Raw genomic sequence first — 27,468 nt, forward strand, 5'->3', positions numbered from 1 at the left:
CTAGGCTGTTTCCAGAGTTAAACGCCAGGTTGTAACCTGTTTCTGGCGTTTAACTCCAACTTGTAACTTGTTTCTGGCGTTTAACGCTAGAATGCAACATTGAACTGGCGTTGAACGCCAGTTTACGTCATTTATCCTTGAGAAAAGTATGGACTATTATATATTGCTGGAAAGCCCTGGATGTCTACTTTCAAACGCAATTAAGAGCGCGCCATTTGTACTTTTGTAGCTCCAGAAAATCCACTTTGAGTGCAGGGAGGTCAGAATCCAACAGCATCTGCAATTCTTTTTCAGCCTCAATCAGATTTTTGCTCAGCTCCCTCAATTTCAGCCAGAAATTACCTGAAATCACAGAAAAACACACAAACTCATAGTAAAGTCCAGAAATGTGATTTTTATTTAAAAACTAATAAAAATATAATAAAAAGTGACTAAAACATATTAAAAACTACCTAGAAACAATGCCAAAAAGCGTATAAATTATCCGCTCATCAAGGTCTGACAACGTTGAACCAGCTCGATGCAGTAGTTTCAACTCCACATCTGTGCATGAAGTTTTCGACTCTGGAAGGGATCGCCACAATAAAAGGAGACCAAAAAATTGCGTGACGTTGTTACAATGAAAGTCTGAACCTCAAGGGCAACCCCAAAGGAGAGGAAATTAACACCATTGAACTCGGGGGAGTTCGAGCTCGCGAGGAATTCCGCCCACAACCTGAAGGCGAGATTGAAGAGGTCCAAATCGCACTACAAGAAAATGGAACATTTGTAACAAAAAATTTGTATCAAATTTAAAATTGTTACAAATTATGGTTTGTTTGTAACAATAATTAGTTATTGTTACAAAATAAGAATATTTTGTAACAATAAGAAAATTTGTTACAAAACATTTGAATATTTTGTAACAACATGATTTCTTTTGTTACAAATTATGTTGGCTTTCATATCGAATTATTGTTTTGTTGCAAAATATTATAATATTTTTTAACAAAAGATTTTATTGTTGCAAAAGTTCAAAACATTTTGTAACAAAATATCTATTTGTTTCAAAAGCTCTAAATATTTTGTAACAAAAAATTAATTTGTCACAAAATACAATATTTTTATAACAAGTTATTAATTTGTCACAAAATTCAAATATTTTTTGTAACTAATAAAAAATTTTATTTCAACATATTAAATGTAAGACTTCAAATTTTTGAAAATTAACATAATGAGTTATTTATGATTTATTATATTTATTTAAAATTTTATATTCAAAAATTTATTTACTAAAAATATCTAAGTCAATTTAATGATACTTTGAGTTTAAAATTATTTTAAAAATTAAATAATAAGTTATTTATGATTTATTATATTTATTCAAAATGAATTTTTAGAGATTTATATATTAAACGAGTTTTTTCTTATTTATAATTTAAAGTTTTAGTAATTGAAAAAAATATAAAAATTTTATATAATTTAATTTAAACATTTGATATTTTTAAATTTAATACTTTAAATTTTATGAATAAAAAAATTAACTTGATTATCTCCAATTTTATCTTAATTAGTATTTATTTAAAAATAATTATAAATTAATAATAAAATAATATTTGAAGAATAATTAATTTAATTACTCTAATTCTTAAAATTAGGATATTTATTTAAAAATAATTTAAGAATTTATAGTTAAATAATATCTTTATATAATTATTATTAAATTAAAATTAATTTACAATTATTATATTACCCTTATTTTTTATTAAAAAAATTTTCGTAACTAAAAAAATTTATTTTGAAATATTTAAATCTTTAAGATAATTTTATTTTGTTTTAAAAATTTAATTTTTTAAAATATTATTTGTATTAATTAATTATCTTTTATAAAAAATTCAAGATTAATTGATTAATTTTTAAAAATGGTATATATTATTTTATATTTTTTTATAAAACTAATATATAATTTTTACTAATTGTAATCCTCACTTTCACTCTTCATTCTACCACTTGCTCGGTCACCCTTCTTCTCTCTCTCTTTTTTCTATACCAAAAATAGAAAGACTCGAACGCGCATCTCTTAGATGACTATGAAAAGACTATACCATTTGAGTTATAATTCATTGGTGGTCACCTTTCTTCTCTTATTTAAAATAAATTTATAACAAATATTATTTTTTTATTTTATTACCACTCTAAAATTTAACATATTTTTACATTTAAATAAATTTTTAAAAACTTCCTTAAAAATAAAATATAGAGTTCTGATTTTTTCCTTCTCTCTACTAAAATTCTAAACCCATCATAACTCAACACTCATTATTAAGCCTGTAAAATCTGTAATTGTTAAAAAATAAATAATAAATTATTTATGATTTATTATAGTTATTCATGATTTTATTTTTAAAAATTTTTTATTAAAAAGTAATTAAATTAAAGTGATAAAATTAATTATTTAATTAAAATTACTAAATTTTAATTTATCCAAAAATTTCTAATTTTACATTTTTTCCAAAAACAATCCCTAATTCTCAAATTAAAAATTCTAACTCTAATTTTATCCTAACCCTATCCACACTCACTCACTCACTCACTCACTTACCTTAACCCTAAACCTTTCCAGCCGCCACACCCCCTTTCCCTAAATGCGCACACACAACACAAAAACACACGCATAGCAAGAGAAAGGAAAAAACAGAGAGGGAAAGAAAGGAAAAGAAAGGGGGAAGCTGAAATCAGAGAGCAAGAGAAGGAGAGGGGGAAGAGGAAGGACGGTGCCAGCGGGCATCACTGCCGCCGCGCCGTCGTGTCGCCGTCAGGAAGGAGGAGATGTTGAGCGAGAGGAAGAGCTCCGCGAGGAAGGAGCGCCGCTGTGCCTCCATCGCCGCTGTCAGTTCGCGTTTTGCTGTCGCCGAGGGAAGCCGCCGCCGTCGTCATCTTCATGGCGAGCGGGTCGTTGCTAGCTTCCACCGCCGTCACATCTCCCATCACGGACGACGCTGAGGACACACAGGAGAGACAGACGCGTAGAGATTGGAAGACGGAGGAAAAATGAGGAGGCGTTGTTTTCCCTACTGTGCCCAGTCGCCGTTTGTGGAGTCACCGTCGTCACCGCTGTTAGGGGTTGCATCACTGAGCCCCTGTCACCGGAAAATAGCGCTGCCTCACCAGGATTCACTACTGGTAAGGGCGTTCTCCCCTCTGATTTTGATTTCCTTTAATTTTTGGGAATATTGTTGTCATTGATTTCCGTCAGGAGCTTCGGATAGGAGGGAAGGGCAAGATCAAGGGAGTTGAGGAGCAGCTAAGATTGCTTAGGAGCTCTGTTGTCATAACCAAAAAATTTTTAGCCACTAACATAACTTGCTTTATAAAGGTATGCAAATTTGTCTTATTTTGTTTAGATGGATGCATGTGGTAATGGAATTGAGGTGAGTGGCTTATGAACTTTAGAATGTGACCATTAATGAGTTTTCAAGATCTGTTAAAAAAAGGGTAGTCAACTTTCTAAGTGTATATAACTCCCAAATCGCAATTGCTTTTCACTTGGAACCAATTTTAGAACTCATGAATTTCATATGCAGTATTGAATGAATAAGAAAAATTTTTTGCATCTATTTGTTTGTTATCTATAGATTTATTAAGGAACGAAAAGAAAAGGATCCAGATGTTGAGATTGTAGTTGCTTATTGAGTTCTACTTTCTATTAAGAAATTGACCATAAGGGGGATATTTGGCAATTGGACTTTGTTCAGCAATTTCTTTAAACGAGTACCATAGAAGGAGCATTCGATTATTGGATTTTGATAAACTAGTGAGGTATTTGGAGGCGGCAGGCAATAGCGTATTTCTTTTGTCAACGTTTCAGGGAAAACACTGATGATGGTACTTCCGATTATTTTATGGAACTGTTATCTACAACTAGCACTTGACTATATGGTCTTTCTTATTTAATTCATTTGTTTGGTTTAATTTGTTGAAATTGAAACATAACAAAATGGGTACCATACTTTGTACTTTTTCTCTCGATACTTTGTATGCAAATTTGTCTTGTTTTGTTTAAATGGATGCATACGGTAGAAAATGTTGTGTGATCATAACAAACCGCAATTGCTTTTCACTTGGAACCAATTTGAGTAGTTTGGTTTATGAGCCTAGTTATCCCCTGTGAAGTTTCAAGTCATTTGGTTCAATAGATAAAATTGTATGATTTTTGAAATAAGTTTTTTGTGCAAAAATTATGTAAAAATTAATAAATTATACATTCTTGTTTTAATTGTAGTATGAAGTTAAAAACCCTAGTAGTTCACCATAAACTTTTAGTTATATGATAATTTTTATATGAATTTACTAAGTGATTGCACTTTCTAGGCTTTTTATTGTGGCACCCTATTGTAGTAGCAACTTGTGAAATTCCTATAAAGTTTCATATTAACCTGATTGAGTTGGAACCAAATCTGGTGTAAGAATGTGACCCATAGAGCATCCACACTAGAGTTTGGAACATAAGAAGCACTCTGTGAATTTTTAAAAATTTTGAGAAGTAGGGTTGTACTTTGAAACATTATTGATTTGATTTGAATTTAAGCTAGTATTTTTTGGTTGGTGAACTTTTCAGGTGTGTGACACTTGTGTTGTACTTATTAGAAGTTTCTCCATGAGAAAGGAGCTGGATGAATACAATGGAGTTTGTAATTCCTTATTCATACATGATGGAACTTGTATGAACATGATGGTGTGTGGCACTTATTACATCTTGGAGATTTATAATTCCTTATTTTTCTTGTCCTATGTATCTACATTAGGGTTCTTCAATGTGTCTTGTTAGTTTGTACTTTAAAGTTTATATGTTGAAGATTTATAAAGCAATCTTAGTTAAATAAAAGATATTTGAACTATTTATGTTATTATATATTATATAAATGTTGACTTGCTATGTAAATTAGTTTATATATTAATTAATTAAAAAATATAATTTGGCAAATTATGTGTATAATTTGTATTCAAAAAATTATTACAAAATAAATAGTATTTTGTAACTAAAGAAAAAAATGTTACAAGATCAAGTTATATTTTGTAACAAAATTTTATGATAGAAAAAAATATATTGTCACCAAAAATATTTTGAAGATCAAAATTTGTTATCACTTTTGTAATAACTTTCGGTTTTTTGCATCAGAAAAATTTGTTACAAAATATTACTTTGAATTGTAACAGTTCCATTTTTTGTTACAAAAACTTTTTGTAACGGGACAATGGTATGCGAAATTGTTACTCAGGTTGTGAATTATTGTTCGAAATTGATTCCCTGGCGATGGCACCAAAAACGGATGCATAGAACCATGGTCTAAACATATCTTCACAACTTTGCATAACTAACCAGCAAGTGCACTGGGTCGTCCAAGTAATAAACCTTACGTGAGTAAGGGTCGATCCCACGGAGATTGTTGGTATGAAGCAAGCTATGGTCACCTTGTAAATCTCAGTCAGGCGGATATAAAATAGTATGGAGTTTTCGAAATTTATACTAAAATAAGGATAGAAATACTTATGTAAATCATTGGTGAGAATTTCAGATAAGCGTATGGAGATGCATTCATTCCTCTGAACCTCTGCTTTCCTGCTGTCTTCATCCAATCCGTCTTACTCCTTTCTATGGCTGGCTTTATGTAAGGATGTCACCGGTGCCAATGGCTACTTTCAATCCTCTCGGGAAAATGGTCCAAATGCTCTGTCACAGCACGGCTAATCGTCTGGAGGCATCACCCTTGTCGTTGGTTGCATCCTATTCCTCTCTGTGAAAATGGTCCGATGCGCTGTCACTGCATGGCTAATCATCTTGGAGGTTCTCGATCATACTGGAATAGAATTTACTATCCTTTTGCGTCCGTCACTACGCCCAGCACTCGCGAGTTTGGAGTTCGTCACAGTCATTCAATCCCAGAGTCCTACTCGGAATACCACGGACAAGGTTTAGACTTTCCGGACTCTCATGAATGCCGCCATCAATCTAGCTTATACCACGAAGATTCTGATTAAGAGATCTAAGAGATACTCATTCAATCTAATGTAGAACGGAAGTGGTTGTCAGGCACGCGTTCATAGGGAATGATGATGATTATCACGTTCATCACATTCAGGTTGAAGTGCGAATGAATATCTTAGAAGCGAAATAAGATGAATTGAATAGAAAACAGTAGTACTTTGCATTAATCTTTGAGGAACAGCAGAGCTCCACACCTTAATCTATGGAGTGCAGAAACTCTACCGTTGAAAATACATAAGTGATAATGGAGTTCATTGGTCTCGGCCCTAGAGGGGAACCGGAGTAACCAAGACTTGATCACCGGATCAAAAATACAATCCAGGATGTCTAATATAATAGTAAAAGGTCCTATTTATAATAAACTAGCTACTAGGGTTTACAGAAGTAAGTAATTGATACATAAATCCACTTCCGGGGCCCACTTGGTGTGTGCTTGGGCTGAGCTTGAAGTCTACACGTGGAGAGGTCATTCTTGGAGTTGAACGCCAGCTTTTGTGCCAGTTTGGACGTTGAACTCCACTTTGCAACTTGTTTCTGGCGCTGGACGCCAGAATTGAGCAGAGAGCTGGCGTTGAACGCCAGTTTGTGTCATCTAAACTTGAACAAAATATGGACTATTATATATTGCTGGAAAGCCCTGGATGTCTACTTTCCAACGCAATTAGAAGCGCGCCATTTTGAGTTTTGTATCTCTAGAAAATCTATTTTGAGTGCAGGGAGGTCAGAATCCAACAGCATCAGCAGTCCTTCTTCAACCTCTGAATCTGATTTTTGCTCAAGTCCCTCAATTTCAGCCAGAAAATACCTGAAATCACAGAAAAATACACAAACTCTTAGTAAAATCCAGAAATGTGAATTTAATATAAAAACTAATGAAAACATCCCTAAAAGTAACTAGATCCTACTAAAAACATACTAAAAATAATGCCAAAAAGCGTATAAATTATTCGCTCATCACAACACCAAACTTAAATTGTTGCTTGTCCCCAAGCAACTAAAAATCAAATAGGATAAAAAGAAGAGAATATACTATAAATTCCAAACTATCAATGAAACATAGCTTCAATCAGATGAGCGGGACTTGTAGCTTTTTGCCTCTTGAATAGTTTTGGCATCTCACTTTATCCATTGAGGTTCAGAATGATTGGCATCTATAGGAACTCAGAGTTCAGATAGTGTTATTGATTCTCCTAGTTCAGTATGATGATTCTTGAACACAACTTCTTTATGAGTCTTGGCCGTGGCCCTAAGCACTTTGTTTTTCAGTATTACCACCAGATACATAAATGCCACAGACACATAATTGGGTGAACCTTTTCAGATTGTGACTCAGCTTTACTAAAGTCCCCAATTAGAGGTGTCCAGGGTTCTTAAGCACACTCTTTTTTTGCTTTGGACCTTGACTTTAACCGCTCAGTCTCAAGTTTTTACTTTACACCTTCACGCCACAAGCACATGGTTAGGGACAGCTTGGTTTAGCCGCTTAGGCCAGGATTTTATTCCTTTAGGCCCTCCTATCCACTGATGCTCAAAGCCTTGGGATCCTTTTTATTTACCCTTGCCTTTTGGTTTTAAGGGTTATTGGTTTTTTGCTCTTGCCTCTTGGTTTTAAGAGCTTTTGGCTTTTTCTGCTTGCTTTTTCTTTTTCTTTCTATTTTTTTTTCGCTATTTTTTTTTTTTTGTGCAAGCTTTGTTCTTTGCTGCTTTTTCTTGCTTCAAGAATCATTTTTATGATTTTTCAGATTATCAAATAACATGTCTCCTTATCATCATTCTTTCAAGAGCCAACATATTTAACATTCTTAAACAACAACTTCAAAAGACATATGCACTGTTCAAGCATTCATTCAGAAAACAAGAAGCATTGTCACCACATCAACATAATTAAACTAAGTTCAAGGATAAATTCGAAACTCATGTACTTCTTGTTCTTTTGAATTAAAACATTTTTCATTTAAGAGAGGTGATGGATTCATAGGACATTCATAACTTTAAGACAAAGTTACTAACTACTAATGATCATGTAATGAAGACACAAACATAGATAAGCACTTAACATAGAAAACGAAAAACAGAGAATGTAAGAACAAGGAGTGATTCCACCTTAGGGATGGTGGCGTTTCCTTCTTGAGGAACCAATGATGTCCTTGAGCTCTTCTATGTCTCTTCCTTGTCTTTGTTGCTCCTCCCTCATTGCTTTTTGATCTTCTCTACTTTCATGAAGGATGATGGAGTGCTCTTGATGTTCCACCCTTAATTGTCTCATGTTGGAACTTAATTCTCCTAGGGAGGTGTTGATTTGCTCCCAATATTTATGTGGAGGGAAGTGCATCCCCTGAGGTATCTCAAGGATCTCTTGATTTGCAGCCACATGTTCTACCACTGAGCTATAGACCCTTGAGATGAATCTTTCCATCTCCCATGACTCGGAGGTGGAAGCTTTTGTCTTCCCTTCCCCTTTTCTAGAGGTTTCTTCGGTCTTAGGTGCCATCAATGGTAATGGAAAAATAAAAAGCTTATATGCTTTTACCACACCAAACTTAGAATGTTGCTCGCCCTCGAGCAAAAGAAGAAAGAATAGAAGAAGAAGAAGAAGATATGGAGGAGATGGAGGGATATGAGTATGGATGTGAGTGGTGAATGGAAAACAGAAGGGATGACCATGAATGGAGAGAGAGAGGGTGAGGTGGGTGGGGATCCTGTGAGATTCACAGATCCTGAGATGATCCTGTGGTGTCCACAGATCCTGAGGTGTCAAGGATTTACATCCCTGCACCCATTAGGCATGTAAAATGCCCTTGCACACAACTCTGGGCGTTCAGCGCCAGATTGGTGCTTGTTCTGGGCGTTGAACGCCCATTTGTTGCCTATTTCTGGCGTTGAATGCCAGAATCATGCTTGTTCTGGGCGTTTAGCGCCAGCTCTTCTCCAGGGTGCAATTCTGGCGTTCAAACGCCCAGATGCTGCCATTTTGGGCGTTCAGCGCCAGAACCATGCTCTGTTCTGGCGCTGAACGCCAGCCAGATGCTTCTTACTGGTGTTTAAACGCCAATAAGGCCTTCCTCCAGGGTGTGATTTTTCTTCTGCTGTTTTTGATTCCGTTTTCAATTTTTATATTTATTTTGTGATTCCACATGATCATGAACCTAATAAAACATGAAAAAAAATGAAAATTAGATAAATAAACATTGGGTTGCCTCCCAACAAGCGCTTCTTTAATGTCAATAGCTTGACAATGAGAGCCTCACAGATGTACAGAGCTTTGTTGAGACCTCCCAACACCAAACTTAGAGTTTGGATATGGGGGTTTGACACCAAACTTAGAGTTTGGTTATGGCCTCCCAACACCAAACTTAGAGTTTGACTGTGGGGGCTTTGTTTGACTCTGCTTTGAGAGAAGCTTTTTATGCTTCCTCTCCATGGATGCAGAGAGAGATCTTTGAGTTGTAAACACAAGGTTGTCCTCATTTATTTGAAGGATCAATTCTCCTCTGTCCACATCAATCACAGCTCTTGCTGTGGCTAGGAAGGGTCTTCCAAGGATGATGAATTCATCCTCTTCCTTTCCAGTATCCAGGACTATGAAATCAGCAGGGATGTAAAGGCCTTCAACCTTTACTAACACGTCCTCTACTTGTCCATAAGCCTGTTTTCTTGAATTGTCTGCCATCTCTAATGAGATTTTAGCAGCTTGCACCCTATAGATTCCCAGTTTCTCTATACAGAGAGGGGCATGAGGTTTATTCCTGAACCAAGGTCACACAGAGCCTTAAAGATCATGGTGCCTATGGTACAAGGTATTATGAACTTTCCAGGATCCTGTTTCTTCTGAGGCAATGTCAGTTGATCCAGATCACTTAGTTCATTGGTGAACAAGGGAGGTTCATCTTCCCAAGTCTCAATACCAAATAATTTGGCATTTAGCTTCATGATTGCACCAAGGAACTTGGCAGCTTGCTCTTCAGTAACATCCTCATTCTCTTCAGAAGAGGAATACTCATCAGAGCTCATGAATGGCATAAGGAGGTTTAATGGAATCTCTATGGTCTCTAGTTGAGCCTCAGATTCTTTTGGTTCTTCAGAGGGAAACTCCTTATTGATCACTGGACGTCCCAGGAGGTCTTCCTCCTTGGGATTCACGTCCTTCTCCTCTCTTGTGGGTTCGGCCATGGTAATTAATTCAATGGCCTTGCACTCTCCTTTTGGATTCTCTTCTGTATTGCTTGGGAGAGTACTAGGAGGGATTTCAGTGATCCTTTTACTCAGCTGGCCCACTTGTGCTTCCAAATTTCTAATGGAAGACCTTGTTTCATTCATGAAACTCACAGTGGCCTTAGATAGATCAGAGACTAAATTTGCTAAGCTAGATGGATTCTGCTAAGAATTCTCTGTCTGTTGCTGAGTGGATGATGGAAAAGGCTTGCTATTGCTAAACCTGTTTCTTCCACCATTATTAAAGCCTTGTTGAGGCTTTTGATCCTTCCATGAGAGATTTGGGTGATTTCTCCATGATGGATTGTAGGTGTTTCTATATGGTTCACCCATGTATTTTAACTCTACTATTGCCGGGTTCTCAGGATCATAAGCTTCTTCCTCAGAAGATGCCTCTTGAGTACTGTTGGATGCAGCTTGCATTCCATTCAGACTCTAAGAAATCATATTGACTTGCTGAGTCAATATTTTATTCTGAGCTAATATGGCATTCAGAGTATCAATTTCAAGAACTCTCTTCTTCATAGGCGTCCCATTACTCACAGGATTCCTCTCAGAAGTGTACATAAACTGGTTATTAGCAACTATGTCAATGAGTTCTTGAGCTTCTGCAGGCGTTTTCTTTAGGTGAATGGATCCACCTGCAGAAGTATCTAATGACATCTTTGATAGCTCAGATAAACCATCATAGAATATATCCAAGATGGTCCATTCTGAAAGCATGTCAGAAAGACACTTTTTGGTCAGCTGCTTGTATCTTTCCCAAGCTTCATAGAGGGATTCACCTTCTTTCTGTCTGAAGGTTTGAACATCCACTCTAAGCTTACTCAGCTTTTGAGGAGGAAAGAACTTGGCTAAGAAAGCCGTGACCAGTTTGTCCCAAGAGTTCAGGCTGTCTCTGGGTTGAGAATCCAACCGCACTCTAGCTCTGTCTCTTACAGCAAAAGGGAAAAGCATGAGCCTGTAGACTTCAGGATCTACTCCATTAGTCTTAACAGTATCACAGATCTGCAAGAATTCAGTTAAGAACTGAAAAGGATCTTCAGATGGAAGTCCGTGAAACTTGCAGTTCTGCTGCATCAGAGAAACTAGCTGAGGTTTCAGCTCAAAATTGTTTGCTCCAATGGTAGGAATGGAGATGCTTCTTCCATGTAAATTGGAATTACGCGCAGTAAAGTCACCAAGCATTCTCCTTGCATTATTGTTGTTGGGTTCGGCTGCCATCTCCTTTACTTTTTCGAAATTTTCAATAAGGTTGTCTCTGGATTGTTGTAATTTAGCTTCTCTTAGTTTTCTCTTCAGAGTCCTTTCAGGTTCTGGATCAGCTTCAACAAGAATGCCTTTTTCTTTGTCCCTGCTCATAAGAAAAAGAAGAGAAAAAGAAAAGAAGAGGAATCCTCTATGTCACAGTAAAGAGGTTCCTTATTGTTAGTAGAAGAAGAAAAGAAGAAAAAATTCGAACACAGATAGAAGAGGGGGTTCGAATTTGGTGAGTGATGTGAGGAAGAGATGTTAGTAGATGAATAAATAAATAGAATAAGATGAGAGAGAGAGAGGATTTTCAAAAATAATTTTTTGAAAAGAGTTAGTGATTTTCGAAAATAGTTTTTGAAAAAGGTTAGTAGTTTTTCGAAAATTCAAATAAAAAATAAAATAATTAGTCTAATTAAAAAGAAATTTTGAAAAAGAGGGAAGATTTTTTTCGAAAATTAGAAAGAGAGAGTTAGTTAGGTAGTTTTGAAAAAGGTAAGAAACAAACAAAAAGTTAGTTAGTTAGTTGAAACAAATTTTGAAAAGATAAGAAGTTAGGAAGTTAGAAAAGATATTTTGCAATCACTTTTTTGAAAAAGGTAAGATAAGAAGATATTTTTGAAAAGATATGATAGAAATTAGTTTTTGAAAAAGATTTAATTTTTAAAATCTCAATTAATGACTTGATTCACAAGAAATCACAAGATATGATTCTAGAACTTAAAGTTTGAATCTTTCTTAACAAGTAAGTAATAAACTTGAAATTTTTGAATCAAAACATTAATTGATGATGTTATTTTTGAAAATATGATGTAAAATTAAGAAAAATATTTTTGAAAAATATTTTTGAAATTTTCGAAAATAACTAAAAAATTGAAAAAAGATTTGATTTTTGAAAAAGATTTTGAAAAAGATAAGATATTTTTTATTTTTAAATTGAAAATTTGATTTGACTCATAAAAACAACTAGATTTTAAAAATTTTTGAAAAAGTCAAATCTAATTTTCGAAATTTTAAGAGAGAAAAAGGGAAAGATATTTTTTTTATTTTTGAATTTTTATGATGAGAGAGAAAAACAAGAAAAATGATGCAATGCATGAAAGTTATGGATCAAAACAATGAATGCATGCAAGAATGCTATGAATGTCAAGATGAACACCAAGAACACTATGAAGATCATGATGAACATCAAGAACACATTTTTGAAAAATTTTTAATGCAAAGAAAACATGCAAGACACCAAACTTAGAATTCTTTAATGCTTAGACATAAAGAATTCAGGAATGCATATGAAAAACAAGAAAAGATACAAAACATGTAAATGCAAAGATCAAACAAGAAGACTTACCAAGAACAACTTGAAGATCATGAAGAACACTATGAATGCATGAATTTTTTCGAAAAATGCAAGATGAACATGCAATTGACACCAAACTTATAACATGACTCAAGACTCAAACAAGAAACACAAAAAATATTTTTGATTTTTATGATTTTCTAATTTTTTTGTATTTTTTTTCGAAAATTATTTGAAAAACAAAAATAAAGATTCCAAAATTTTTAATATGAATTCCAGGAATCTAGCATTCTTAGTCTAAAGCTCCAATCTGAGGGTTAGGCATGGCTTAATAGCCAGCCAAGCTTTAGCATATAACATCAGAGAATATACTACTCATTACTTATCAAAGTAACTTGCCTCTATGCTGATGGTTTGGAAGCCTCAGTCCAAAAGAATTTAGACATGACTTTATAGCTAGTCAGGCTTCAACATGCTTCATGACACACTAGAATTCATTCTTAAAAATGTTGAAGAAAAATATATTTTTGAAAACATTTTTTTTTTGAAAACAAAGGAGAAATTTTTGAAAGATTTTTGAAAAATTTTTGAAAAGAAAACAAAAAGAAAATTACCTAATCTGAGCAACAGGATGAACCGTCAGTTGTCCAAACTCGAACAATCCCCGGCAACGGCGCCAAAAACTTGGTATGCGAAATTATTACTCAGGTTATGAATTATTATTCGAAATTGATTCCCTGGCGATGGCACCAAAAACGGATGCACAGAACCATGGTCTAAACATATCTTCACAACTTCGCATAACTAACCATCAAGTGCACTGGGTCGTCCAAGTAATAAACCTTACGTGAGTAAGGGTCGATCCCACGGAGATTGTTGGTATGAAGCAAGCTATGGTCACCTTGTAAATCTCAGTCAGGCGGATATAAAATAGTTATGGAGTTTTCAAAATTTATACTAAAATAAGGATAGAAATACTTATGTAAATCATTGGTGAGAATTTCAGATAAGCGTATGGAGATGCATTCATTCCTCTGAACCTCTGCTTTCCTGCTGTCTTCATCCAATCCGTCTTACTCCTTTCTATGGCTGGCTTTGTGTAAGGATGTCACCGGTGCCAATGGCTACTTTCAATCCTCTCGGGAAAATGGTCCAAATGCTCTGTCACAGCACGGCTAATCGTCTGGAGGCATCACCCTTGTCGTTGGTTGCATCCTATTCTTCTCTGTGAAAATGGTCCGATGCGCTGTCACTGCATGGCTAATCATCTTGGAGGTTCTCGATCATACTGGAATAGAATTTACTATCCTTTTGCGTCCGTCACTACGCCCAGCACTCGCGAGTTTGGAGTTCGTCACAGTCATTCAATCCCAGAGTCCTACTCGGAATACCACGGACAAGGTTTAGACTTTCCGGACTCTCATGAATGCCGCCATCAATCTAGCTTATACCACGAAGATTCTGATTAAGAGATCTAAGAGATACTCATTCAATCTAATGTAGAACGAAAGTGGTTGTCAAGCACGCATTCATAGGGAATGATGATGATTGTCACGTTCATAAGATGAATTGAATAGAAAACAGTAGTACTTTGCATTAATCTTTGAGAAACAGCAGAGCTCCACACCTTAATCTATGGAGTGCAGAAACTCTACCGTTGAAAATACATAAGTGATAATGGAGTTCATTGGTCTCGGCCCCAGAGGGGAACCGGAGTAACCAAGACTTGATCACCGGATCAAAAATACAATCCAGGATGTCTAATACAATAGTAAAAGGTCCTATTTATAATAAACTAGCTACTAGGGTTTACAGAAGTAAGTAATTGATGCATAAATCCACTTCCGGGGCCCACTTGGTGTGTGCTTGGGCTGAGCTTGAAGTCTACACAATGGAGAGGTCATTTTTGGAGTTGAACGCCAGCTTTTGTGCCAGTTTGGGCGTTGAACTCCACTTTGCAACTTGTTTCTTGCGCTGGACGCCAGAATTGGGCAGAGAGCTAGCGTTGAACGCCAGTTTGCATCATCTAAACTTGGGCAAAGTATGGACTATTATATATTGCTGGAAAGCCCTGGATGTCTACTTTCCAACGCAATTAGAAGCGCGCCATTTTGAGTTCTGTAGCTCCAGAAAATCCATTTTGAGTGCAGGGAGGTCAGAATCCAACAGCATCAGCAGTCCTTCTTCAACCTCTGAATCTGATTTTTGCTCAAGTCCCTCAATTTCAGCCAAAAAATACCTGAAATCACAGAAAAACACACAAACTCATAGTAAAGTCTAGAAATGTGAATTTAACATAAAAACTAATGAAAACATCCCTAAAAGTAACTAGATCCTACTAAAAACATACTAAAAACAATGCCAAAAAGCGTATAAATTATCCGCTCATCAGACATACTGCAATGGCCCTTTTTTTGTTACAAAGTCCTTTTGTTTCAAAATTTTGATTTTTTGTAACAATTTTTTTTGTTACAAATATTGTTTTTTCTTGTAGTGTCGGTAATGCCCAGGATAAAACAACAAATGTCGGGGCAACCCTAAAAGGAGACTTAAAAGAGTCCTTGATACAGTTCTTAAAAGACAATGCCAACCTCTTTGCATGGAGGGCCGCAGACATGCCGGGTATAGATCCCAAACTGATGTCCCACAAACTGCCGGTATACCCAGGATCTCGGCCAGTGCAGCAGAAGGGTAGGAAATCAGACCAGAAAAGTCCCAAGCTGTAGAAGAACAGGTACAAGCCTTACTAGAGGTAGAGTTCATAAGGGAGGCCAAATACCCATTATGGCTAGCCAACGTTGTCTTGGTGAAAAAGTCAAATGGGAAGTGGCGGATGTGCACTGACTATACCGACCTCAATAAAGCCTGCCCAAAAGATCCCTACCCACTACCAAATATAGACGCTCTAGTGGATGCATCTTCTGGATATAAGTACCTCTCCTTCATGGATGCTTATTCAGGATACAATCAAATCCCGATGTATCCACTTGACCAAGAAAAGACCTCATTCCTAACTCCAAAAGCAAATTACTGCTATATCGTCATGCCATTCGGACTCAAGAACGCGAGAGCTACCTACCAAAGATTAATGAACAAAGTCTTCAGAGAACACATCAGGAAACTAATGGAGGTTTACGTCGACGATATGTTGGTAAAAAAACACAAAGTGAGGAATCTTTATTGCCCGACCTCGTAAAAGTATTTGACACCATCAGAAAGCATGGTATGCGACTTAATCCTATAAAATGTACCTTTGCGGTAGAAGTTGGCAAATTCTTGGGCTTCATGCTCACACAAAGAGGAATTGAGGCGAACCCAGACAAATGCCAGGCTATACTCAACATGAAAAGTCCGACCTGTGTTAAAGAAGTACAACAGCTCAACGGAAGACTGACAGCACTGTCCAGGTTCTTAGCCGGTTCGGCCATAAGATCCCTCCCCTTTTACGCCACATTAAGGAAGGGAAAGAGGTTTGAATGGATTGAAGACTGCGAGAAAGCCTTCCAAGATTTCAAAAGTTTATTGGGGCAACCACCCATTCTTACCCGCCCACGGGAGGGAGAAGCACCCGTACTATACTTGGCAATAGGAAATCGAGCAATAGCTTCAGCACTAGTTAGAGAAGACAAAAACGGGCAACAACCGATCTACTTCATGAACAAAGCCCTACAAGAGGGCCGAGCTAAACTATCAAAAGATAGAGAAGTTCGCCTACGCTCTCATACTCACCTCCCGACGACTTCGCCCATACTTTCAAGCACACACTATCAAAGTTCGGACCAGCCAGCCCATAAAAGCCATTCTACAGAAGACAGACTTAGCTGGAAGAATACTGCAATGGGCAGTCAATTTTTCCGAATTCGACTTGCAATATGAAGCTCGGACAGCAATCAAATCACAGTATCTGGCCGACTTCATTACTGAGTATACTGATACCCCGGGAACTCCCACAGAATGGAATCTCTACGTGGACGGATCCTCAAACAAAACTGGGAGTGGGGCAGGTGTGATAATAGAAAGCGATCAGGGAACCCAAATCGAACTCTCACTAAAGTTTGAATTCCCTGCTTCAAATAATCAAGCCGAGTACGAAGCATTACTAACTTGTTTGAGGCTGACTAAGGAGGTAGGAGTTCAAAAGCTCACCATCTTCAGTGATTCTCAAATAGTTACCTCACAAATAGAAGGGAATTACAAGCTAAAGATCCCACCATGAAGAAGTATCTGAACAAAATCAAAGAACAGCTCGGACAACTCGGAGAATATGAGATCTGACATATACCCCGGGAACAGAATGCTCGAGTTGACGCACTCTCAAAATTAGCCAGCACCAAACCAGGGGGCAATAATAGGAGACTCATTCAGGAAACGTTGCAAAACCCATCAATCGCAGAGGAAGAAACTATCCTAACCATATCTGGTCAGGATCAAGGGTGGATGACCCCTATTACCAAATACCTCAAAACAGAGACACTCCCTACAAACAAGAAAGAGGCAAAGAGGTTAATATGAGAAGCGCAGTACTACACACTAGTGGGCGACATCTTATACAGGAGAGGAATCTCAACACCTCTCCTAAAATGCGTACCAATTCCTAACATAAGGGAAGTCTTGGAAGAGGTACACAGTGGCATGTGTGGCAACCACTTGGGGGCACGAGCTCTTTCCAAAAAGATACTCCGAGCTGGATTCTTCTGGCCAACCTTACACAAAGAAGCAGCAGAATTCGTCAAGACATGCCCACCATGTCAGAAGCATGCTAACTTTCATATCGCTTCACCAGAAGAGCTCATCAGCATAACGTCACCCTGGCCATTCGCAAAATGGGGGCTAGACCTCCTTGGACCCTTTCCCCAAGGATCGGAACAAGTCAAGTTCCTCATTGTAGGGGTAGACTATTTTACAAAATGGATTGAGGCAGAGCCCCTAGCCAATGCCACTGCCCAAAGAAGTCGAAAATTTCTATATAGGAACATTATTACAAGGTTTGGAATCCCTTACTCCATCACCACAAATAATGACACTCAATTTACAGATATTGGCTTCAGAAACTTGGTAGCCAACTTAAAAATAAAACACCAATTCACATCCGTAGAACAGCCACAAGCTAACGGATAGCCAGAAGCTGCTAACAAAGTCATACTAGCCGGGCTAAAATGGAGACTACAGGGGGCAAATGGAGCGTGGGCCGAAGAGCTCCCACGAGTCCTATGGGCATATCGGACAACTCCACACTCCACCACAGGAGAATCACCCTTCCGACTCGCTTATGGAATGGAGGCAATAATCCCAGTGGAGATAGAGGAAGGATCCCTTAGAATAATCCTCTACAATGAAGAGGCCAACTCCCAAAATTAAAAGGAAGAACTCGACCTACTTTCAGAAGTCCGAGAAAGAGCTCGAATTAGGGAGGAAGTGTTAAAGCGTCGAATGACTTTAAGGTATAATCAGTGGGTAGTTCAGTGAAGCTTCGCCAACAACGACCTCATCCTAATCCGAAATAACATCGGAGTAGGTCGATCAGGAGAAGGGAAGCTAGCAGCTAACTGGAAAGGACCTTACTGAGTTGTAGAGGTACTGGGAAAAGGCTACTACAAGGTATTCGACCTCGAGGGGCGAGAGCTACCAAGGTCATGGTATGCCTGTAACCTAAGAAGGTACTATAGTTAGAAAGTAATAAAGATCTTAGGTCAATGTGCACTCTTTTTCCTGAAAAAGTTTTTTAATGAGGCGCCAAGCCAAGATCTACAAAATTGCCCGATTTAGAAGGGTAAGCACTTATACATGTATACTCTTGTCTATTTTATTTCCTACTTGAATAAAGTTTTTTTAGATTCCATAAAAAAGTTATCTACCAAGACACATTAATCTGAGTGCAAGAATTCACCGCCCGAATACGACAAGATCGGCAAGATGAAAACCAAATTCATCGCCCGATCACGACAAGGTCGGCAAGATGAAAACCAAATTCATCACCCGATCATGACAAGGGCGGGAAGATGAGAACCAAACTCATCGCCCGATTATGAAAAGTTGGTAAGGTAAAAGCAACAAAAATAGATTAATGCAAGAAGTTATAAAAAGTAATCCATAAAAAGACGCCTGACGAGGTCTGGCTAGAAATATACTACTAAAAATAACTTAAGAAGTACCGACCCAGAAGTCGGACATCGCAATCAACGCAAAAAGTTATAAAAAGTAATCCATAAAAAGTGGCCTGACGAGGTCTTACTAAAAATGGATTACTAAAAATAACTTAAGAAGGACCGACAAAAAAGAAGTCGGACTAAACCAATGAACGCAAAAGTTATCAAAAGTAATCCATAAAAAGTGGCCTGACGGGGTCTTACTAAAAATGGATTACTAAAAATAACTTAAAGAGAGTTCGACAAGAAGAAGTCGGACTGAACCGAGTAAAGCGACAAAGTTATAAAAAGTAAAATCCATAGAAAGAGGCCTAATGGATTACTAAAAATAACTTAAAAGGGATCGACAAGAGAAGTCGACCAATGAAAGCAGCATCTGAAACCGAAAAAATCGACCATCTAAAAAGCATGCACTACAACGGACGTAGCTTTGCCCGAAAAGCCATGGCTCCACAACAAGGCTATCAAAATTGTTCAAAGACCAACTAAAAAAATCCTACCAGAACACTAAGAAGTTGTCGAACAAGTTAGCCCCAAAAGGTCATCTCACCCAACCGAAAGACAGACAAAGCAAAGATCTAATCAAAAAGAGGTCGGACAAGTAAAGTACTAACACTCTATAAAGATCTACAAAATTTGCAAAGGTTGCAAAAGAACGATCAGCATATCAAAAGAAACACAGCAATCATTAAAGACTCAGAAGGTGACCTGAAAGAGGACCTCAAGAGTTCAAAAGTACTTTGTTTTTCTACTAAGTTGCATAGAAGCAACCAACAGTCAAAGGAACCGAATCATAAACAAAGTTACAAAAATAGAGTTTAAAAGCCCACAAATCGGGTTGTGGAGATAAAACACATAAATCATAAGGGGTGCAAAGTTTCCCCAGTAGCAGCATCAGTGGCAGAAAGAGGAGGAATGATATTCACAGGGACGGCGTCCACGGTCCCATCCTCACGATTAAGAATTTCACAATCCGGATTAGGTTGGGAATGGTCGACCTCAGCAGAAGGATTTGAAGAAGTCGTGGCAGCAGAAGCTTTGGCTGACGGGGCAGGAGGAGGCTCATCATCTTCATCATCTGGAACAGGCACTATCTTGCCCTCCTCCACTACGTTGTCTAGGCTAAAGAGAGTCAGATCGAGTTCAGGAGCAAGAACTCGGACCTGCGCCTTTATATTTTCATACGCACCTATCACGTTATCTACCAGATGACTCTGGAGATCGGTGTAATCCATATGGGCAGTTTCAAGCCTCCCCCTCAGCTCCAACACCTTGGCATAAGTGCGGGTATAACTCTCCTTGTGCTTTTTTGCCATCTCCTCCGCCAAATTTGCAGCTGCCTCAGCCCTGACGGCCCGCGACTTCTCCTTCTCCAAGTCCAACTCCAGCTTAATAACCCTAGCGTCAAGCTCGTCCTTCAGCCCTTTGATCCTATCAAATTCTGACTTTGCATCCTCCAAGAATTCCTTAGTTGCATGAACTGGGGAACCCTGGACAATTCGAAACAAAGCCACACCCATATGGGCCATCCGAACACTGCTACTAGTAATAAAATTCAAATGATGATGAATGGACACATCGTCCATGGGAAGTCGACCATAAAGAGCAATCTGGTTATGAACAAATCCCATAGCATCGAAATCTAGGGCATCCAATTCATAAGGTTCACCAGTTTTTTGTTTTTTAAGAGGAAGGCCAACAGTCGGAGAAGAGGCAGCACCAGTAGATGGTCGAACTAGGTCAGAAGGAATAACTAGGTCACCTTCTTAGCCCGACGATAGGCCTTCATGGAATCTACAGACTTCACCATTTTTGAAATAGAAAAATAGGCAAAATCAAGTTGCAATTAAGATAGGGATAGATCGGCAAACAAACAAACAAACAAAGAAGGAAAAGCTACAAATGAAATAAGGCGACTACCCAATTCAGTCCGAAGAAGGGAAGGATCTCCTAAAACCTTCTTCGTATCAAGATGGGGAGGCTCTCCCCAAATTTCCTCCAACACATTGACAAAGGCCTGCTCAACCTCATCAAGACTCTCCCAGGAATACCTAGACTATTACATTCTTCTGCCAGTACAAAGGAAAGGTAGGCTCATCATTTTCATCCAAAAAGAAGGGCCGACCTCAACAGCTCAGACCTTAAAATAATAGTTCTTAAAGTCCCTAAAGGACTCGTCATACAACTTTTTGCCTTGAGTAGCTCGAAAAGAAACCCAAGAGGCTTTTTTCTTTGCTACCCCAGGCTTCGTCAGCACAAAAAGATAAAGGAAGAGAGTTTGGGTAGATCGGATATCTAGTTCCTAACACAACAACTGGAAGATTTTGATGAAGCCCCAAGAGTTCGGGTGGAGTTGGAAAGGAGCTACATTGCAGGACCACAACAACTCGGTCTCAAATGGGGTGAAAGGAATGATAATATTCAATTGACTAAAGAAATAGTCAGGGACATTCTCCTTGAGTTAAAGAGGGAAAGCTAACCCTCTCCTCAGGGTTAGGTGACACTAACTCATAGCTTTTCTCTTGATCCCTATCACTACAAATCCTATGGTGCCTCCTAAGCTGCACACAATACTCAAAGTCAGCAACTGTAACACACATCAGAACAATGGAATCCGGCCAATCTGACATGCCGTTCGTGATCTTAGTAGACATCTCAACAATGTTTTTGTGAGAAGACTTGGGTCTACTATTCCTAAAGAAAGAAAAAGTAAAAATGGGTTACTACCAGACAACTCGGATAAAGAAGGAAACAACTCGGACAATAGCATATGAATATCAAGAAGTTAGTTACGACAGTAAAAGGGAAACCCCAGGACTTACACCAAAGTCCAGGGGTACCCTTTGGAGGCAATAACAAGGTAAGAACCAGGAAAAAGGAAATCCATGGTCTATGCCCTAAACATCTCGTAAACAAGAATCAACACTCCACAGAGCGAAAGTCATCATCACCAACAAAAAACATCAAAGTTACAACTTTTCCTACTGACAGTTTATCATCAAAAGATTGTTAAATTAGAACAAAAAGAAGCCAGACAACGATGAAAAGAAGCAAGCACAGCAACGAAAACCCTAAGCAAGATCACCAGAAGGCGCACATTCTTCTCAAAAAGCGAGCAACAAGGAAAAATCACAAAGCTGTGGATCAAGCAAGACACAAAAAGACGGAATCTTTTCACAGAAGAATCAAAGTTTTTCAAAACAAAAACCAAATACAAAGTCAAAGCCTTACATCAAAAGCATGCACAGTTGTCGAAAGCAAAAAGAGAAAAGAAAGAAAACACTAACCTGTAGAGAAGAAGGTAATAACGAAGAATGGCGCAAGTCCACACCAAACAGTCGCTTCAAGGCAAGGAAAACAGAAGGCTTGGAGACGCAAAAATGCGAAAGACAAAGCGCTACAGCAAAGCAATGAGTTAGGGGCAAGTCAAGGAAATCACAGCATTAATAAAAAATGCAACCTTTGAAAAAAAGGATCAAGCTTTTCAAAGCGGATTTGGCCAAAGCTTTCGCAGACATGAAATACCAAGACAAGTCATCAAAATGAAAGAATGGAGGAAGAGATACCAACCTATAAAGAAAGAGAAAAAAAGGGCAACGATCGAACACTCTCGAGCTAAAGAAGGCAGAGAAAATCTACGAAGCACGAGAGAAGCAGAGGGGACGAAGCACTTCAGTGAAGCGACGAAACGAAAAGGGTAAAAGGAGAAGATGAAGAAACTAAAAGATGAGGCTTTAAAATTCAAAATGAAATAAAAAGAGGGAAAGAAGGAAACGGCAAAAGAGGAGTTAATGAGCATTTAACCCTCGCATATTCCCAAGGAAGCGCAACGCGCACGGTAATTAACAAAGGAAAAAGAAAAACGCTCCGCATTCAAAGGAGTCCAGCAGGAGTTATATAGAGATCGACCCAAGGCGAAATGCTCGAGCTCGATTTCCTCAAAGGGATCGAAGTCTAAAGGACATGACCCTTAGAGAAGAGTCGAGCTCAAGCAGGGGCACTGTTCATACCTTGGGTCGAGCTATCCGACCCAGACTGATTAAAGATAAAGCAATCGACTTCTTTTGGTCAGGACACCTGACCTCTTCTTTAAAAGAGTTCGGCCAAATCGACATAAGAAGCCCAAGCGGGCCCAAATGAAGGGACACCGTCCAAATCTAAAGGAAGCTACAGCCTAGAAAGATAGAGGCGGTTTCCCTTAAAGATAAGATGACCTCACTTAAAGATAAGATAAGATAACTAACTTATCTTATCTAGAAAGATCAGCTCACGCTACTATAAATACACTAGAGCACCAAGTATAACTCATATTCTGATTCTACTAAAAATCTGCTTAAAGCCCATGCTAATTTAAGCATCGGAGTCTCTTGCAGGTACCACCACCCTCCGGTGACGAAGGATCAGCGGCACCACCAAGCCCAACAAGTCGGACTCGGCGGTTCCGACCACCATCAAAGATCTCGATCGAGATCGACCTATAGTTTCAGGTCGGAGCATTAATATTAATAAAAAGTGTTGGCCTTCCAAAATTGAGTCAAATATAAAACTAAATCAAATTAAATATTGATGACAGTACAATTTTAAAATTTTAAAAAAATATTAGAAATAAAAATATATTTTATCCTCCAATAAATATAAAAAAAAAATGAAATTTAGTTAAAGCCATCTCTTAAGTATCCTTGAATCTCATGTAAATTAGACGAAAAAAAGAGTTCATTAGATAAAAGCAGGACTTCTAAATAATATAGTTCAAACTGCATAATCATACAATCCTACAATAATGCACATTAGAGTAAATTCATTATCATACTATGGTTGTCAAGTAAATCGGAAGCAAAATTTTCCTCACAAAAGATGTGGATAACTTCCGCTTCTTATTATATTTTTATAATAATACAACGACGTGCGTTACTTTTGATGTTAGATACAATGAGCTATGCGCATGTAGTTAGTGACTCATAATTGGTAGGCCGAAAAGAAACTTGAAACCTTTGAATATTTGGCCTATTGAATAAATAAATATTCATTTCTTCTGTGGTAGCAGATAGTATCTCGATCGACCACGGACTCAGACTACACTTCATCACCTGCTTCTCCTTCATGAATGCTAACTAAGCCCATTTTAACATAATAATAATAATAATAATAATAATAATAATAATAATTGTATTAGTTGATATTTTATATATATGTTAGATTATTAATAATTAGATTATAAACTCGAATTTTAAATTGAAATTTTAATTTTGTTAACAAAGACAATAATATTAAAAGAAAAAGTCAATAAGAACCAACACTCTTTATTAATATTAGTTAATATTTTAATTGATATTATTTATTATATTATTTGAATTTAGAATTTTTTAAAATTTAAAAATTTAAAATTTAATTTTAGTTTTTAAAATTTATCAAATATCAATAAAAAAATAATAACTTTTGTTAATAATATAGTATTCTTCATATTAAAAATTATTTATAGAAAATATTTAGAAGAGTGCGAGTCAAATTCCAAATTCTAAATTCATGAGAAAAACATTACTCTCCTGTCTCCGCGTCGGTTTATATACCAATGAACGCAGACAACTGTTTTGGACAAGTTACCGCCGTCGTTGAAAATATAATCACGGGTTGAGAGAATTATGCAAAGCTGCTAGCATGCAACTTTACCTACTTACATTTATTACATGATGATATCGACGGCTATATAAACAAAGGTTCTTCCCGGCCTATTTTTCTCGCCCCAATTAACTAAATACAAACAAGTTGAGAAGCAATGACAAGCGTAGTGTTGTGTCTCCTCTTCATTACGTTAATCTCCCAAGCATCATTATCATCAGCATCATCAACATGCAACCAAGAGGACAAAAGAGTCCTTCTCCAAATCAAGAAAGAAGCAAACAACCCATCTTTTCTTTCGTCATGGAGCCCACACACAGATTGCTGCGACATGTCATGGAGTGGCGTGAGTTGCGGTTACAAAACGAACCGAGTGCAGTACATCACCCTGATCGGCAACCTCGCCGACCGCCATGCCTTTCAGATTCCGCCTTCCTTCGGCAACCTTCCACGCTTGGAACGCCTCTTTCTGTTCGCATTCCCGAACCTGACTGGCCCAATCCCTGAATCCATCTCAAAGCTCAAAAATCTCATGTTCCTTACCATATCCGACACCGCCATCTCTGGTCCAATACCAAGCTCCTTGGGCAAACTCAAGAACCTGGTAGACTTGGACCTCTCCTTCAACAAACTCTCTGGGACACTCCCTCCTTCTCTCTCTCAGTTGCATCTTCTCACGAGGATGGATTTTGACAACAACAAGCTTACAGGTTTTTTTTCCCCTTTTAAAAACGAAAAATAATAAAAATGTTACTACACACTATTTGCTACTATCGATTTGTGAATATATACATATATATTGTAGGAAAGTATCATCTGCACACTAAAAATTATTTATAAAATTAAGAAAAAGTCAGGGGTAGCAATTTTGTTAAATTATGTCCAGCATTTAACCAGCAAAAGAAAGTGAGCCATTAGATGAAATTTCACACCAATCTCATACCATTAAAACTATCATTTATGGCTATTTGATGGCTATAAATCACAAAAATTATTGATTCCCTAACATTTCTCAAAAATTAATTATTATGTATTTATATATAAATATATGTATTATTTAAGTTATATATTAAAAAGAATATTTTTTTTTAATGGAGATCCAAAAATTATTTTGCATTTCAGTGTAATCCTTGAAGCTAAGTACTTTTTTTATTAGTAATAATTAAAGTTTCCAGAAGTACTTTTTACTTTATTAAAATTAAAAATAAAGTCATATTTAATTTATATTTCGATAAAAAACATTTATATCACATAATTATTTTTTAAATAAATAATAATTTAACATTTATACATAATTTAATTATTTATAAAAATAATAATAAATAAAACTTAATTACTTTATATTCTTTGTATTTTAATATTAAAAATTTAATAAATAAAATAATATTCGATATAATAAGTTAACATTTTTTTAAAACTAAGATAATTGTTTGTAGTGTATATATTAAAATAGAAGGAATTGTTATATACATAATTAGGTAGCTAGGTCTTTTTACTAAATTTATTTAATAGTAAAATGTTAGATTTATCTTATTAAAAATTGTAAGAATAATATTGAAGCATATTAATTCTATATATTAATAGTAATCGATCTTTGTATTTTCCTTCTCTTACATTGCTTTCTTTTTCTTTTTTTCGAAAAAACAAGTCCGCTACATTTTTTAAATAAAATAAAAAACAAATAACTAAAAAAAAAAAAAAAAACCTTTTTCCTAACTTTTTTCATCTTAATAGCTTAAAAAATAAGAGAATCTTAAAAATTGTAATATAAATATATTTCCAGCTCCCCTAATTTTTTTTCTTATTGCCATTGCAGGTACAATCCCTGATTCATATGGCTCCCTAAAGAATGTGTTCACTCTGGCCCTATCGCATAACCAGCTCTCAGGGAGAATCCCAGATTCCTTAGGAAAGATGAACAACTTGTACTATGTTGGTTTGTCACAAAATAGGCTTGAAGGTGATGCATACATGCTTTTTGGGTCCAACAAAGGGACAGTTAGAATGTTTCTCTCGAGGAATATGTTGGAGTTCGACCTTGGAAGAGTAGAATTACCTGTGAATATGACAACATTAGACGTGAGTCACAATCGAATTTACGGAAAACTCCCTATTGGAGTGCAGAATTTGGAGTCGTTGAATGTGAGCTACAATAGACTATGTGGTGAGATTCCAAAGGGAGGAAATTTGCAGAGCTTTAATGTGTCTTCATACTCCCATAATGCGTGCTTGTGTGGGGTTCCACTTCCAAGTTGCAAGTGAACAATGTTTGTTACAAAGGGATGTAAGCTCTAGTTAATTCATTTCATATGCTCTTGAGAGATTCATGATATCCATTGTGCTTTTCAATTTTTTTTTTTTTTTTGTAATTTCCTTTTTATTTTCAAATGGATGGAGATAATTATGTAAGTTTTAATAATGGTCACCAATTGATGGTAACTTTGAATAACTGATCTCCTATCTCTTGTTTTTCCTAATTGGGATGTGCAAAGTTTAATTTGTTTATGCTGAAAGTATTTATTTTGGAAACAAGATTTCTTCTTAAACAACCATTTTGGTATTCAAAGGGCTGTATACTTTTTACATGCATGTTATTGTAGGATCAAAAAAATTAATTAGTCTTTTATTTAATTTAAATTAAATTTTAAAAAGTTTAAATTTATCATCACCCAATCAAGTTATGATTGGCGTTCAAAGCCCCTTAACAAGCCAAATAATTAAATTTATAAAAAGCAGACATAGTCTCTTATCATCCTGTAGACCCGTACCAACAATAATTATTTAGTACACACAACATCATCATCCCAATATATATGTCTCCAAAATCAAACATATTAAATGGCCGCATTATATTTCCTTACTAGTATATAGTTGGTTCAATAAGTCTTAAGCACCCAAAATAATATAAACTACATGAAGAC

The 27,468-nt window shown here is 36.7% G+C and overlaps 1 protein-coding gene across 1 annotated transcript; it reads left to right on the top strand.

The window, feature by feature from the left end:
• The first annotated feature begins 24,646 nt into the window (after positions 1-24,646).
• Positions 24,647-27,024, top strand: LOC112727571 (polygalacturonase inhibitor 1). The gene is made up of 2 exons (XM_025777370.3): positions 24,647-25,257; positions 26,364-27,024. The coding sequence occupies exons 1-2, from the start codon at positions 24,705-24,707 to the stop codon at positions 26,807-26,809; spliced, it is 999 nt and encodes a 332-aa protein (XP_025633155.1). The 5' UTR covers positions 24,647-24,704; the 3' UTR covers positions 26,810-27,024.
• The last annotated feature ends 444 nt before the right edge of the window (positions 27,025-27,468 follow it).

Source organism: Arachis hypogaea, chromosome 12 (assembly GCF_003086295.3).
Source record: "Arachis hypogaea cultivar Tifrunner chromosome 12, arahy.Tifrunner.gnm2.J5K5, whole genome shotgun sequence".
Classification (NCBI taxonomy): domain Eukaryota; kingdom Viridiplantae; phylum Streptophyta; class Magnoliopsida; order Fabales; family Fabaceae; genus Arachis; species Arachis hypogaea.